Genomic DNA, 14264 nt, shown 5'->3' on the forward strand with positions numbered 1-14264 from the left:
GTATGAAGCTTTCTTTTCACTATTAACCTCTTAAAGAGAATGCAACCCGCAAAAAGAGCCCAGCTTGAGATGCTGAGATAATTGTTAAAAAGGGCCATGACATTCCTAGATCAGTGACGGCATGTTGTGAAGCTGTCTTTACAGTCAGCAAGGTATGCCTGTAGACACTAGGCATCGTAGCTACACGTCTTAAGTGAATATTCCCGATTTCATCTACATTCCACATTCTATATCAATCTTTGGGATAAAACCATTTTGCTTCCATGTTAATTGGAATTTTGTTGATTTTAACTATCTAACAATTACAGAAAGAACTTCTTATTTTCATTTTCTTGCCTAGTCAGCCCAAGCATTGGCATCTGAGGAGCCCAGGCTCTGCAGAAAGCTGTTGTGTGCCGTTTTGTCCTGAATGTATTTTGCAATCACTTGGTTGGTTGGTGGGGGAAACAGAAGGAGGCATGTCGATAATTGTCCTTTTATAAGTATTTGTGTCTAGTTTGAGCCATGAACAAGCAACAGGGCTCTTTGAGTCTGTCTAATTATTTAATAGGCTTTTTGTACCAAAATCTTCTGTCTGGGCAAGAAGGCAATGCTTAGTTGTTAAGGCTCTGAGATCATTTGTGTCCTGCAAGAGTAAGGTGTGTAGAGGGGGCTACTCCACGTTTTACCTTGTTGGCAGGACAAACTGCAAATGGTGCAGGAGTGTAGCATGTGACACCACCCTGGTATTAATTCTGCATGCTTGCACCAATCTTGTACCTGTTTCTTTACCTGAGAAATGCTGTGATTTCCTTTCCCACCTTTGCCTGGATGTGGAAGGGATTTTGCATTCATGCGTTACCAACTCTCCGCCGCAGTGGGTGTACGTGCTTCCTCTGCTCCTGACACGAATCTCCTTCCCTGGTTGGTGAGTGGGAGCATGCTTGCACAATTTGGCCCAAGGGCAGGACTTCAGAGCCGTCCCTCCCATCAGCCCTGACCTGAGATGTGCTGCTGCCGGTTGTTTCATGGCACAACAAATGCAGGGCAACCTTGGCAAAGTTACGGGCTCTTATTTTTTTATGGAAGATTTAAAGTAGGGAGGTGCTTCACTTTCTGTGCAGATTTTCCAAGACAATTCAACAGCTGTCTTGAATAACTCTGTATGTAGTATCTGCGGGAAAACGTGTCCAGCAGTCAGAGGAAGGGAAAACTTGGGACTTACACGTTCCATATGGCATTGCCAACTAAACTATTGCTTAGCCTGTCTATTTTTATCCATAAAAAAAAGAGAAGAATTGTAGTCATTCAACACAGAGGACATAAAAATGACAGTAATTCAACTTACAGGATATGTTTCATATACATCTAGAAAATCATGTATATTATTTCTTGGGACATTTGCCAGTGTACTAGGGTTGTATCTATGGGGCCATAATTTAACACTTCTTTCTGCATTGGAAGAGTTAGATATTCTCTAATTCCTGTGGCACGGTATGAAGACAGACTGGTTAATCTTTGATTTTTTTTTTTTTAAATATTTATTCCCCTCCTCTCAGCTTAAGCAAATTAATTCAGAAATTTGGCCTTTATATAGCTTGCCATACAATAAGGCTTGTCCCATATGCAAACCACAGGTGCACATCTGACATAGTTAAACAGCTGACTATAAAATTCTAACATATTAACAGTTAAAACCAACGTATTTACATATGGCAAATAAATTACATAAGCTCACAAATGGTACTGACCTTGCAATGTCTAACACAGCAAACTTTATGATAAGTGACCTGAACAGATGTGACCAGCCATAGAGCGTATATAACACATTGCATTTACATGCTCAGTACTGGAACATTTAGAATTAATTAACTTTAAGACTGTGACTTTAACCAACAGAGAGGAAATGGAACAATAACCCTTATTCCCTTCTTAATTTCAATCGTTTTGGATAGACAAGGTCATGAGGGCATTAACTAACTTTTTTTTTTCCTGTCCTACATTGGCTGACAACGTAGACTCATGTTAGCCTGTGAGAGACATGGCTTGTAGTGTGCCTTGAAAGACAATGAATTTAATGTAAAGACAATGAGAGATGTTCACTGGTGATTAGGCTGCAGTAACAGCTTGTCATGCTTTTATGTTAGAGTTACTATCCTATAGCTGAGGGTAGTAAGGAAACTTATGTGCTCCTATCAGCTGCTCCAGTGTGTTGTCTAATTTTACCTAGCCAGTAAAGGGTCTGGCTAACAAAGGGCACCTCTGGTAGAGATTGCTATCACTCAGCAATAACTGTCATAGCTCTAAAACACACTGGAAATTTGATTTAAAGCTTGTTCAATGCAGACAGAAAGTCTTCCACCTAGATGAATGCTGCTTCTCTGCATGCTTGAAGATGTCTCTGCATGTAGCAACTTTAGGTGTGATGTTGAATAGTGTTAAATTTTCTTATTTTGGCTTTAAATAAACCAAAGGCTTCCCCTCCTTTAAAAAAAAAAAAAAAAAAAAAAAAAAGAGGAGGGAGGTCCAGTAGTATTTTGTTGTAACCTTGAGTTGAACGAGGCTCTGGCAAAGTCAGCATGGAGTCATTCAGACTCAGTTCTCAGATGTTGTGGTCAGATATGGGCCTTTTGATTTGCTGGTCTTTGACTTCAACAGATCATTGTCTTAGCTGTTGAGCTTATTTCAAGTGCAGCAGACGCACGTCCTCATCCAAACAGTTAATGCCAATGTAAATGGCTGCATTCCTCAGGTGAAATACTTGGGAGCAGAGAGGGTGCAGTTTTGCCAGGTCTGAAGCCAGTCCTGGTGCCTTTGGACTGCTCTCCCCTTACTGCTCGCTTAGGAGTGCGCAACTAGGAGTGATCTCCACTTTTTTGTGTTACTCCCTGTTCAGAAAGGTGTTCACGCTGTTTTCACGTGGCACTCATGAAGCACGCTCTATCCTGGACAGGAATAAAAACCCAGCTACCACCTTCTTGCAGGCATGCTGGGTACCTTGGCAATGTACACAGGGCCTAATTATTCATCAGTCAAGATGACTACTGTTTTACTTGCTTGGCCAGAGAGAGAGAGTGTCTTTTGGCACATGTTTAAAATTGCTGCCTAAAATCCACAGGGTCACAGGTGGTTTCAGCAGTGCTGACAGTCGGGAGCAGCACAGGACAGCTTCAGCTGCTGAGGGTGGAACTTGGCTGGCCTGATTTGGCCAACCAGGCAGGCTGGACCACTTGGACCTGTGCAGGCCAAAGCACTAGAAAGTCAAGCTAGAGTTAACAGATGGTAGATTCTAAATACTGAATTCCCTGGACTTAGTTTGTTGGTACTTTCCCAAAGATATCTGCAAAATGATTTAAACTTTGTAGGAACACAAACACTTTCAAAGAAAAATAAATTTGCTGCAGCTCTGCAGGGACAATGGTTTTCCAAGTACAGGAAGACCAAAGAGCATACCAGCAGTGGAGCTGACAGTCCTCATGCTGAATTTGCATTCGACCTCTTTTCCTCTGCTCTAGGAATAAACCTACAACGCAAAGAAAAATGTAATTGCTTTAAGTGTGGGCCTTTTTCACCTGGGAAGCTCATGAACCACTAATGAATATGGAGTAGCTCCCGCCTTAGTTAGACACAGGGTCCAGGCTGAAGTTCTATACCCTGTGCTGATTTATATGACACAAGCGAGCTTGTGGATGCATCCTTGCATTGTAGTCACACCTCTGACTGCAGCAAATGGGCTCAGTGACATCATCAGTGGACTGCAGGCACACTTCCTCATCTCTTCTGTTCACCTGCATCCTTCTGACCCATCCTGTCAGGACTAGTATTCTGCGAGCATTTGAAAACAATATCCCTGTTGTTCAAAAATTCCAGACCAAATTCCAATATAAATTCAAAGCCATTTTTGTTTCTTTTTTTGGTGGAGTTACTTTGCAGCCATGTGATCTTGTGGTCATCGTCACTGTGCAAACCTCAGTGCTGGTGGAAGGCTGGGGCTGCAGAGGCTAGGGGAGATGCTTTGGAGGACTCTCCATTTGGTGTCAGCTTGAGCACAGATTAATATGAACCAACCCTGAAATCAGACTCTTGAGGAGAAGCACCTGAAAACAGAGAAGGGTGGGCTGCAAATCTGTGGCCATTCTGCTCCTGCCCTTGCTGCATTTATTTAGTAAACCACCATTTCTATACAGTTACCATGGATGTATTCTCTGTAAAAGAGTATACATTACCAAAAAGTTAGAATACAATAAAAACAAATGATCTTTTATAGCTGTGATTTTAATTTAACTAGACTCAATCCAGTAAGATTTGGAAGAGTAGAAGATGAAAGATAAGGGGTGTGTCCAGGGCACTGGAAAGGCAAAGATGACCAATTTTCCCATAAATAACATAACAATATCCAAATTTAATTGCTGTTAACTGTAGCCTCAGTGTGCATATGATCTTTCATCAGATGGTACCAAATTTATTTAAATTAAGATTGATGCATCAATGATTTAGGCCTGGTGTTTGAAAGCTGTATGCCCAGATGATAGTTTATATGTGCCTGTTTGAGCAAGGTAGAGGGGCCTTGAATGTCTTTTCAAAAAGTTGATTTAAAGTAAACCAAAGATTTTGCAATTATTAAGTAAGGGAACTGTGTTTTGGCTTAACTGCTTGTGAAATGGATAAATTGTAGTATGCATAAATAATGGCAAGAGATAATGTAGTTACATACATAATGCTGGCCTTTAAGCCATTACCACTTTTGAAATAAGGTTTGAGATAATTTGGATAGTTCCTTGCAAGAGAAATTTAGTTCTGCAGGGCTACAAACTCATATTGTTTGCTTTCCTTGATTGTGGACCTTTCTGATGTTTGGTCATTCTCATTCCCTTGCCTTGTATAGATATTCATAGAACAGAAAAGAAAAAGAGGGTGAAGGGAGAGAGAGAGAAAGAAGGGCAATGAGGATAACCAGGGATAGCGCATGGCTTTCATTAGGGAAAGATCAAACAAACCAAGGCTACTCTTGCTCAAAGAGGAATAAATAAAGAGGAATACCCTGAATGTTGTATAGAAGTGGGAAGAGAAAGGATTAATAACCTGTTTTCAAAGTACGAGAACAGTACCCCAACCCCAGTGAAACTGGCAGGTTTAAACCAAACAAAAAGAAAAATACACTCATGCGGTGTGTGACTACATTGTGGAACTTGGTGCTACAAACTGATTTATAGCCTGAAAAATATATGAGATTTGAAGGACTGAAAAAAGGATTTGAAAAATTCACGGAGATTGTTTCTGTCATTTCCATCAATCACCACTTCAGGTGAGCTCAAAAAGTTTCTAAACATCGATGGAAGAAGGTGTCCCTCCCTGCTTTCTTTATACCCCTGCTCACTCATCTGCGCCCTTTTTTGTGTACTCTTTCTTAACACATTTTCTGTTGATGGCTACAGATGGTAAAATATGGGGAGAGAGGGGCATTTATGCAGACACTGATTAGTGTTAAGCCATGTTCTTTCCTTAGAATCCTCCAAAACTTGAACGCTAAAAGGCTCAGGTAAGTAATGGCTGGGTTTGAAAATTAAACGGAATACTGGAGACATTCCTGGCCATGAATCCTAATGTTTTGCATTAAAATAACACAGAGATTTAGGGGTGAAAGTCTACAGCACAGCGGCTGATCCAGTGCTACAGAATTTGCATAGGTTTGTCACTCCACGTGTTCGAACTAGGCATGCAGGCTGAAGGCTGCAATTTTCATTCTAGGCGCAGGGTAGAAGAATGTGTCTTGAAAACATTTTATTTTGATTTCAGAGAGTCATTAAAGATCTGAACGCATTCTAATCCTCTTATATTTTCCTCATTAGATTTGGATTACTGCAGCCAAGCAAGGGGTGAAAGCTGGCACGTTCTTCTGGTCTGTGTAAGTGCCTTCTGTTTTCTGGAGATTAGTAACTAATAATTCAGAATTAATTTGATGCAAGTGTTTTTTAAATTATTTTCCTTACTCTAAGCATTCGGTAGCTTGGAGACCATAAGTGTAACCCTCTCTTGTTTCATTTGTGCAACGTTTCTGATAACTAAAGCTAATGCATCAATTTGCTGCTTTAAGTTCATACACTGATTTTTAGCTGTTGTCTGAAGAAAAGATGTGTGACTATGTAAAAAATTTCTTTCTTTCATTTCACAGTGTGTTGTTTTGCCTCCTTAGTATTGCTAGCAATGTTTCCAAGTCCTCTGAGTGTTTGTGGAAGACTCTTTTATTGTCCTCTTATGTCATCTGACATCAACAGCCTAATTGACTCAAAAGCCTAACTGACTCATTCATTTTACCATCCATTCTGACCTTTGAGTAAGATATCCAATTTCCCTTTCCTAAAAGACAGCCTTGAGGATCTTTGCTGTTTATTCTGTTGTTTAATGGTTCCAAATTATTTTTCCTTGTCCCAACAAAGATCTATCTTCCTAACTGAAAATTAATGAATTTTGATCATTTCTGAGTTCTGAGGAATTCATGTGGATCAATCGCTCTATTTCATTGTAGTGGCAGGATTGCAGGAGGAAAGAAAATGGGCAAAATGTCAAGATTGAAGTACTAAGGGCGTTTGCCTATTTTTTTGTGATTCCGTTAGGAATAATGCTCTTTGCTACTCTAAATATCATAAAGCATATGGAGGGAATAATAAAATGTACCACGTACAAAGCTGATGATAGGTTTAGGCTTGCGAGATGGTTATGTGACAGAGCTCCAGGCTGGTCCTCTACAAAACAAAGAAATTAATGTGATTCCTAAGCCCTACAACTACATAGTCACCATAAACACCCTGGCCAATGCATGCTTTGGGATATAAAATGTTATGGAAGGTAACCAAGGATATGTCATATGAATGCCAAAAGTAAGGGAGTGAGACAGCCACTTTATGTATGAATGAAATATATATGCTTTAAAACTGTATTATTTAATATGGGACACAATGTTCTTTGGGAGAATTTTCAGGCAAACTCTTTCAGGAAAACAGAAGTGTTAAAAACATCTTAGTCACAAATGCCTTAATTGAAATAATGGATTTTTTTCATATTGCACAATTAATAAAAATTTCAAAACTGGGCAATACCCAAGATTATTATTCTGCTTTATGATACTACCTTGTTTTCAAATTTTAGCATATATTCTCATTTTTATAGTTGTTTTACAACCAAAAGTTCTCTCTGTAGTTGGAGACTGAGGACCACTGTTCTACAAGGCATTAAAAACTAACTCATTTAACAATGGCTGTTGGCATCCCTGTTTCTCTGTCAGACGTTTCCAAAGAGTGCTGAATTCAATTCAGCATGGTGAATCCAAGATGGTTGTATTTGATTCCTGCCTTGGGATTCTGCTATTGATCTAATGAATCTGGACTGACAAACTATTGTATTAAAATAACTGCGTGGTCACTGACCTGCAGATCTTTCCTAAGATGAGATATTTGGAAGTTTAACAGCTGTTTATAAGGTTAGTCATTCTCATAGCATGAGCCTCAGCAGCCAAGTGAGAAGTCTCAGGATAGAAACAGTGAAACAGGATGAGTCTGTTCTGCAGAGTGAGAAGCTGTCAACGTTGTGCAAGTCACCGTGCTGATGGCCTGGTGTTTCAGATGGCTCTGTTTTTCATTTACACCAGCCTAGCCCTCGGTTTGGTTACTATTAAGTCAGTGGGAACTTTTCCAGTGTCTTCAAGACTACCAGAGCAGGGTGGTCGTTTAACCCAGTACCGATGTGAGCTATTTACTGGTTTTGACTCATGCCAGCTATCCAATGGCAGCACCATTGTGCATAAAAATGGTTCATCTGGGTTAAAGCTACCAGATGGATCTTTATTCACTCCTGTTCAGAACAGTTAGATTTACTCCCTTGAGTTCTGACTCTAGTTAGAAACTTTTAATCATCTTTCTTGTGGAGTATGTGCACATCCAGGAGATCTGAAGTGATTCTGTTTGCAAAATAAGAATCAGTATCCAGCAAGAAAGAATATACGGCATACTAAAAGCAAATGATGTTGTTATGATTTATTTTAATCATGTTAGTTCATAGCAAGGCTTTATTGATGCTTTTTGTATTTTATGGTAACAAGATATATTTTTGTGTTTTGTGGTCCAGTGTCATCCCCCATGAGCGCAGAATATTAACAATACTGCAGTGGCTAACACTTCCAGACAGTGAAAGGTAATTCACTTATTGTCATCTGCTGTTGGATAACTGCTAGTTTGTCTTCTCCCTAAACGTAGCTGGAAAAGCAAGGGGAAATTTCATTCTAAAAATAATTTTTGTCTGTGACACGTGCTCACTCATTTAAGGATTTGTTGGGGGGTTGTGTTTGGGGTTTTGATTTGTTTTGGTTTTGTTTTGTTTTAATCTGAGCTTTTAACCATCAGCATTTTGATTCTCCTCCGTAAATGTATGGTATGAATTTATTTCTTATCATGAAGCATTTCGTTACATGGATTAGCTTAGATTGTTGTTATCCTACTGAGTCTAATATGGTTTAACAACCTCACAGGCAATGGCAGTTGCAGAACTGGACCCTGAGGACTAGGAAAATGTTAAGATTTTAATTATGAGTATTTTTTAGTACACAAGTTCCCACATGCTGCTGGCTCCAAAGCTCAGGCAAGCTGCTGTTGTGATCTCTCCTACAAGATTTAGAAAGAGCGTGTGTCCTCAGATGGTACCCCATGTGCCTCCCTGCATGTGTTCTTGGATTTAATAAAACTGTAGAACAACTAATTGCTTAATCATACCATGGAAACATGACTGATAAACAGTTCTTTATCCATAAAGCCAACTCTCATTGGAAGGTTGACTTGATTTGACTTGACCTAAAAGATCCGGGGTTTTTTGTTGTTGTCAAAGCAAAGCTATCCTGAACAAGACCTTTCTTTCTTTCAGGCCTTATGTTTATGCTTTCTACTCTGAACAACCAGATGCTGCTGGCCACAGATATGGTCCTTTCAACTCAGAGGTTAGTATAGATTTTCTTCTGCAGAAAAAGCACATGGCTCAAATACATTTTTGGAATAATTGCCACTGCTCAGGAGTAACATTTTTAGCAACTTTTTTTCCACCCGTTTCTGCAGAATGCTTCCCCGCTGCCAGAGAAAGCAAAGTTACTGTCTTAAGTATTTATCATGTGAGATTCACTTCTGAGAGAAGGAACTGCCCGTGCCTTTCAGGAGGCTATTTCTCTGTGTGATATGATAATGCAACTGGGAAGATTTATTTGGCAAAGACAGGACTATATTTAGGTGCAACAGCGTAATTTAACTTTTCTCAAACAATTTCTCCTTCTTAAAAATAATAAAAATATAATGCAGAAAATATTGAGGAAAAATGCAGAGAAGAAAAAGCTTTCTTTAAAGCTGACAGCCTGCAGTAGCCAAAGTAATAATTCCAGTCTGTCATGAACTATAAAAAGCTGCTATTTCCAGTTTTATATAGGCCCTACAGGGGTTCAGAAAGCTTTGTCAGTACTGTTCCCTCAGGACCGGACTGCTGAGTTTGGAAAAAGTTTTGAATCACCATAAGGTATTTTAATGAATAATTATGCACAAAACTGTACAGTAGTTAACCCCTTGTTTGAGCTTTGGGTAGCTGGCTGGGACTGATGAGCCCTGCTTCCCTGCCAACACTGTCCAGGGGACAGGAATTTAAAGACTATGCGCTTGTCTGGGATTCGTGGGGAGGGAAAGTAAATTCTGCCCCCAAATATCCTACTGCTTGGGGTAGCTGGGATCTGGCACCTCTGATAATCTCTGACAGCCGGCAAAGGTCCCCTAGTTTCAGTGCAAATGCATGCCTGCAGGTCACCATCACAAGACCTTAGGAGGTTTTATATATACTTTTTAAAGAGTAAACAAATGTTTGCAAATCTTCAAAAACCGAGGAGCGTATCAGATACCTACCCTTTGGAAGGTAATAGAAATCTCCTTGAGCAGCCAAGTGCCCAGCAGTAGTTTCTTACTTGTTTTATATACATCTGATAGCTTTTCTCTAGTGCAGAAGAATGCAAAGAGAAGCAGAATTAATCTTTTTAAATACACTTGAGTTATTTGGGCTGTTTAAGTAAGTTTGCAGAGGTTATGACCTTGCTGTGGGTAGCAGCCCTGTTGGGGCAGGTTGAGCCATGGTCCCAGAGCAGGTGGTGTGAGTTATTCCAAACCAGCACTGAAACATCATACTGGAGGGGAGGAGGTAGTCGGTTTTTTCTGGATAAATGATGGTTAAAATCTGCCAACGCTCTTGCTAAATTGACAGTCAGTGATAAGTCTCCGTGTTGTCATTTGGCTCAGAACAGGAGAGATGTCTGACTTGGTCAAGCAAGGTATCGGTAATGAGAGATCTCTGATTCATGGATATATTACTCAGTGATGTTTTATACTTACTTTTATTGAAGTGTTACAAATATTATGTGTGGCTTATGACTGACAACTCTAATTTTATTTATCTGTAGACACCACTTCCTTCTGAACAGAGTTGTGGGGCTCTTTCCATGAACTTAAAGGAGAATATGAAGATGATGACATTGAATTTGTTTTTTAAATTTTAGTCTTTTACAAACCAGTTTAGCATCCAATGTGGTAATCTAGTTTCAGGTTAATTATAAGAGTCTAAAAAGTGAAGCGTAATTGTATCATCATAGGAAAAGTGATTATAAAAGCAAAAAGCCCCTAAAGACTCTTATTGTTTGGGGGTTCTTCTGGATGGTTATCTAAAGGTTGCCTTCTGATTGCACGGGTGTGAATTAATAGCTTATGAAAGTTTACAAATAAATTGATTTATGCCGTTTGTGTTAAACACAAGAAGAGCATGAAATTGATTTTTAGGAAATTGAGAACAGATGAGTTAGCAGATGAGCATGTATGGGTTTGCAGTTCAAACAGTGGCCATAACTTTGTGAATGGAAATTTAAATAAATGAACACAGCTGTGTAAGTATACAGATGCTGAGATTTGCTAGGGGCCTGGTTTCAGGATAGAAAAGCTAGGAAGTATTTTATGTTGTTTCTCTTGACACTGTTTTCAATATAATTTTTAGGAGCTATGAAACTTACATAAATCAGCTGGGAAGAAAGTCCTCGAAGGGATCCCTTTCAGCTGCTTCCTTGATACGAGACCATGACCTCCCCTTGAAATCATTCCTTTCTTGTATACAGCTGGCAGCAGTTAGAACAGTTAGCAGTTCTGACCACTTCATTTTTCTTCATGCAAAGGCAGATCAGTCAAACAATAATGTGTGAAAACAACCTCTTAACAATATTTAAGATGGGCTTCTTATTTCTTCTTTTGAAGAGTGACGATGTTATGCTGCGTTTTTCATTCTGCATTTAGTAGCTTGAGGAATACACCTTGAAAACCTCCAAATCCTACAAATGTCCATTAAAGTGGGTGTTTACTAGAGCTTCTTATGCCAAATAGTGTTCTAAATGTATTTTAAATGTATTACCTTTAAGGTCCAATGGTGTCCATGATTGATAATTTTCAGCTTGTAGACTTCAGCGGATGGCACTCAGGGCTTCACAGGACATGCACAACAGCCTATGTGCAGAGTGTCTTAAAAGCTAGAAATAAAGAGACTTAGATGCACTTAAACTTTATTGGTAAATTGCCACTGTTGTTGATATAAATGGAATAAGGATTATGGCCAGTGTCCATTAGTGTAATGTCCTCTAACATTACGGATTTTAGTGTAAATGAATTGGTTGTCTAGGTTTTGGGGGTTTTTTGTCTTTGGGTGTGGTGGGATTTTTTTGTGGGACATGAATAAACTTCTTAGGAAGTATTTCAGTGGGTTCCATTACGTTTCCAGGAGTAGTTATGGGAGATATCAAATATGTGCTTGCTCTTGATTTACTTCTGCATATTTTTTTTTCTTTCCCTCTGTGCTTCTGCAGTTGAACTCTGGTAGGTTGGTCCATCCGGGTCAAGAAGCAGAGCTTTGGCTGGCTAGTTACCCTTGTGATGTTACGGTTCCCTTCTGTAAGCGGGGAGGGATTCATTGCCCTCCTCCATAACTCTGTTCTGACTCTTCTCAAGCAAGACTAAGATTTGGCTGGTTAATAAGAACTTGGCTTTTTTTTTTTCCCCCTCCAAGCTATCTTTAAAAAAAATATTCTAGAAATAAGCTACCGTAAGAGTTCTAAACCACATCGAAATCTGGCACTGCTAAGCCATTCCTGCTGCTCCTCTAACATGCTGTCTTGAGACGGCTATTTTCAGTGTTCAGACCTGGGTCTCCTGCGCTCGCGTGTTTCTGGCATTGTGGAGCTCTGTCTGAGCCGATTCAGAGACAGTAAAACGAGAATCCTTCCTTTCCCTGCCGCTCCTCTCATCAGGACTGCACAAAGCTTGAAGCATTTTAAAAACAGAAAACTCTGGTGCTGCTTTATTAAAATGCCTTTCTGGAGAGAGACGAATGAGACTGGACTAGAATCTCCTTTCCAGCTGCTTGCCTTGGAAGCAATGAAACAGCATGGCAGATGGTAACATCCCCTTCCTTCCCTTCCCTGTTTACATAGCTCTGTAACTGAACAACTGTGAGAAGCTGCCTAAGTACATAGAAGTTAAATATCATCATAAATCTCCGACTCTTCTCAAGCCCACTCAGCGTGCTCCGTTATATACAGCACATCGTAGTTACTATCTCCCGGTAGGCGTCATCTATCAGCACTTCACACACAATCCCGAGCAGTGCCAAGAGCCTGCAACTTGTGTTAAAGTCAGTGAGAGTGGTACAGTTCAAAATTATGAGCAAGCTGATTAATGGGATAGTAGGTTTTTTCCAGTTATGTCTTAAAATTTTTTTTCCCCCGTCTCTAAGTCTATCCCAGGTTTTTGTGCATTTATGAACAATAACATTACCCAGTAAGATGCCACACTGGAAGTGCTAGGAAATTAAATTCTCAAATTGCCCATGAAGCTGGTAATAAGGCAGGTAGCAGGGCAGCTTTCTGATGCGCTGCCACTAATTGCCTTGCCTGGCTGCTTTGAAGGGTACAAGTGCCATGCTAACTGAGTCCCACCTTCATAGCTTTGTCCTGCAGACCTGCAGTCCCCAAATAGTGGCTAGTGGGGTTCTGGTGATTTCAGTGGGGTGCATGGCCTGGCACACAATGGTGGCATCTGCTAATGATACTGATGAGGGTACCCAGTGCCACTGATTCAGCCAAAACATGGGTATGGGAAGCCTTGCAGAAAGCCATTTGGATGGGAGAGGTTCTATTACTCATACCTGAGCCATCACCCAAGAGAAATGTTGCGTTTCCACCAGCACTGTAGCCCAGACACTCACTAAATTGTATGCAGTGAATTTTATTTAAATTGAAATTAAGTTTACTTAAATTTTGGTAATGTTCATGGATCAATATTTGATCAATAAAACCCCCCAAATAACTACATATTTTCAAAACCAGGAGCCCCACCTATCTTCTGAAACACCATTTTAATTTGCTTTTATGCTGTCCGCTCTTGTAACTGCTGTTCTGCTTTCGGTACAATTTGGTGGATTCCTCCTTAAAGAGAGACAGATCCTAAATTGTCCAAATGCCTAAATTTTTGACAAGGCCACAGTATTTATGCTTCAGAATTAGCTGGCACAGGTAGCTTTACTATCTGATGTGAGTCAAGACAGGCTTTTTTTCTGAGTCCAGACATCTCTCCCCGCCAGTACAGGAGAGTAGTTATGGCTCCCCTCTTACTCCGCCCAAGAGACCTAAGAGAAAGCTTCCTCCTAAGAGGAGACAGGAAAGACCAGTTGCAGCACCAAAGAAAAGAAGAAGAAAAGTACATAAAGTGGATCAATATGCTGCGGAAGCTCGTCGGAAGAAAGTAAGTTTACATATGTTCCAAAATTTTATGGTGGAAGTGCCACTTTTTAGGCACTACTCTAGCTTTATTTTTTTCAACTTGGGAGTTCGCTCCATGCTTCAGGTTGGGATTTTGCAGACAAAACTTCTCTAAATGTACTGAAGGACCCAAAGGAAAGCAGCCAAACCAGACCAAGTCTTCTGGGAGCTATGTTTTTCTTGTTTCAGCCTCTGTTTGCATTAGAGAAAGTCATCTTTATAATCTCTTTATATTTTTAAATCCAGCCATCAGCTGGAAGCAATATCAGATAAGTCCCTGGGAAGACATTACCAGTGTTGCTAACCCTTCTGAGCTATGACAAATTCTGCAATATGTTGTAGCCTCCTTAACTCCCCAGCTCTTGGGAGCCTGGTGATTATTTGAGATTCTGTGTCTAGTCATCATGGTTGTGGAAAAGTCCTG

General features: G+C 40.0%; 1 protein-coding gene across 1 annotated transcript in view; it reads left to right on the top strand.

The window, feature by feature from the left end:
* ENPP2 (ectonucleotide pyrophosphatase/phosphodiesterase 2) overlaps positions 1-14264 on the top strand; it is a 74607-nt gene that overhangs the window by 35185 nt on the left and 25158 nt on the right. Inside the window, 3 exon segments of the mRNA XM_054817641.1 lie at positions 5829-5884; positions 8101-8166; positions 8890-8962. Coding sequence (XP_054673616.1) covers positions 5829-5884; positions 8101-8166; positions 8890-8962 — 195 coding nt within the window.

The sequence above is a fragment of the Grus americana genome, chromosome 2, assembly GCF_028858705.1.
Source record: "Grus americana isolate bGruAme1 chromosome 2, bGruAme1.mat, whole genome shotgun sequence".
Classification (NCBI taxonomy): domain Eukaryota; kingdom Metazoa; phylum Chordata; class Aves; order Gruiformes; family Gruidae; genus Grus; species Grus americana.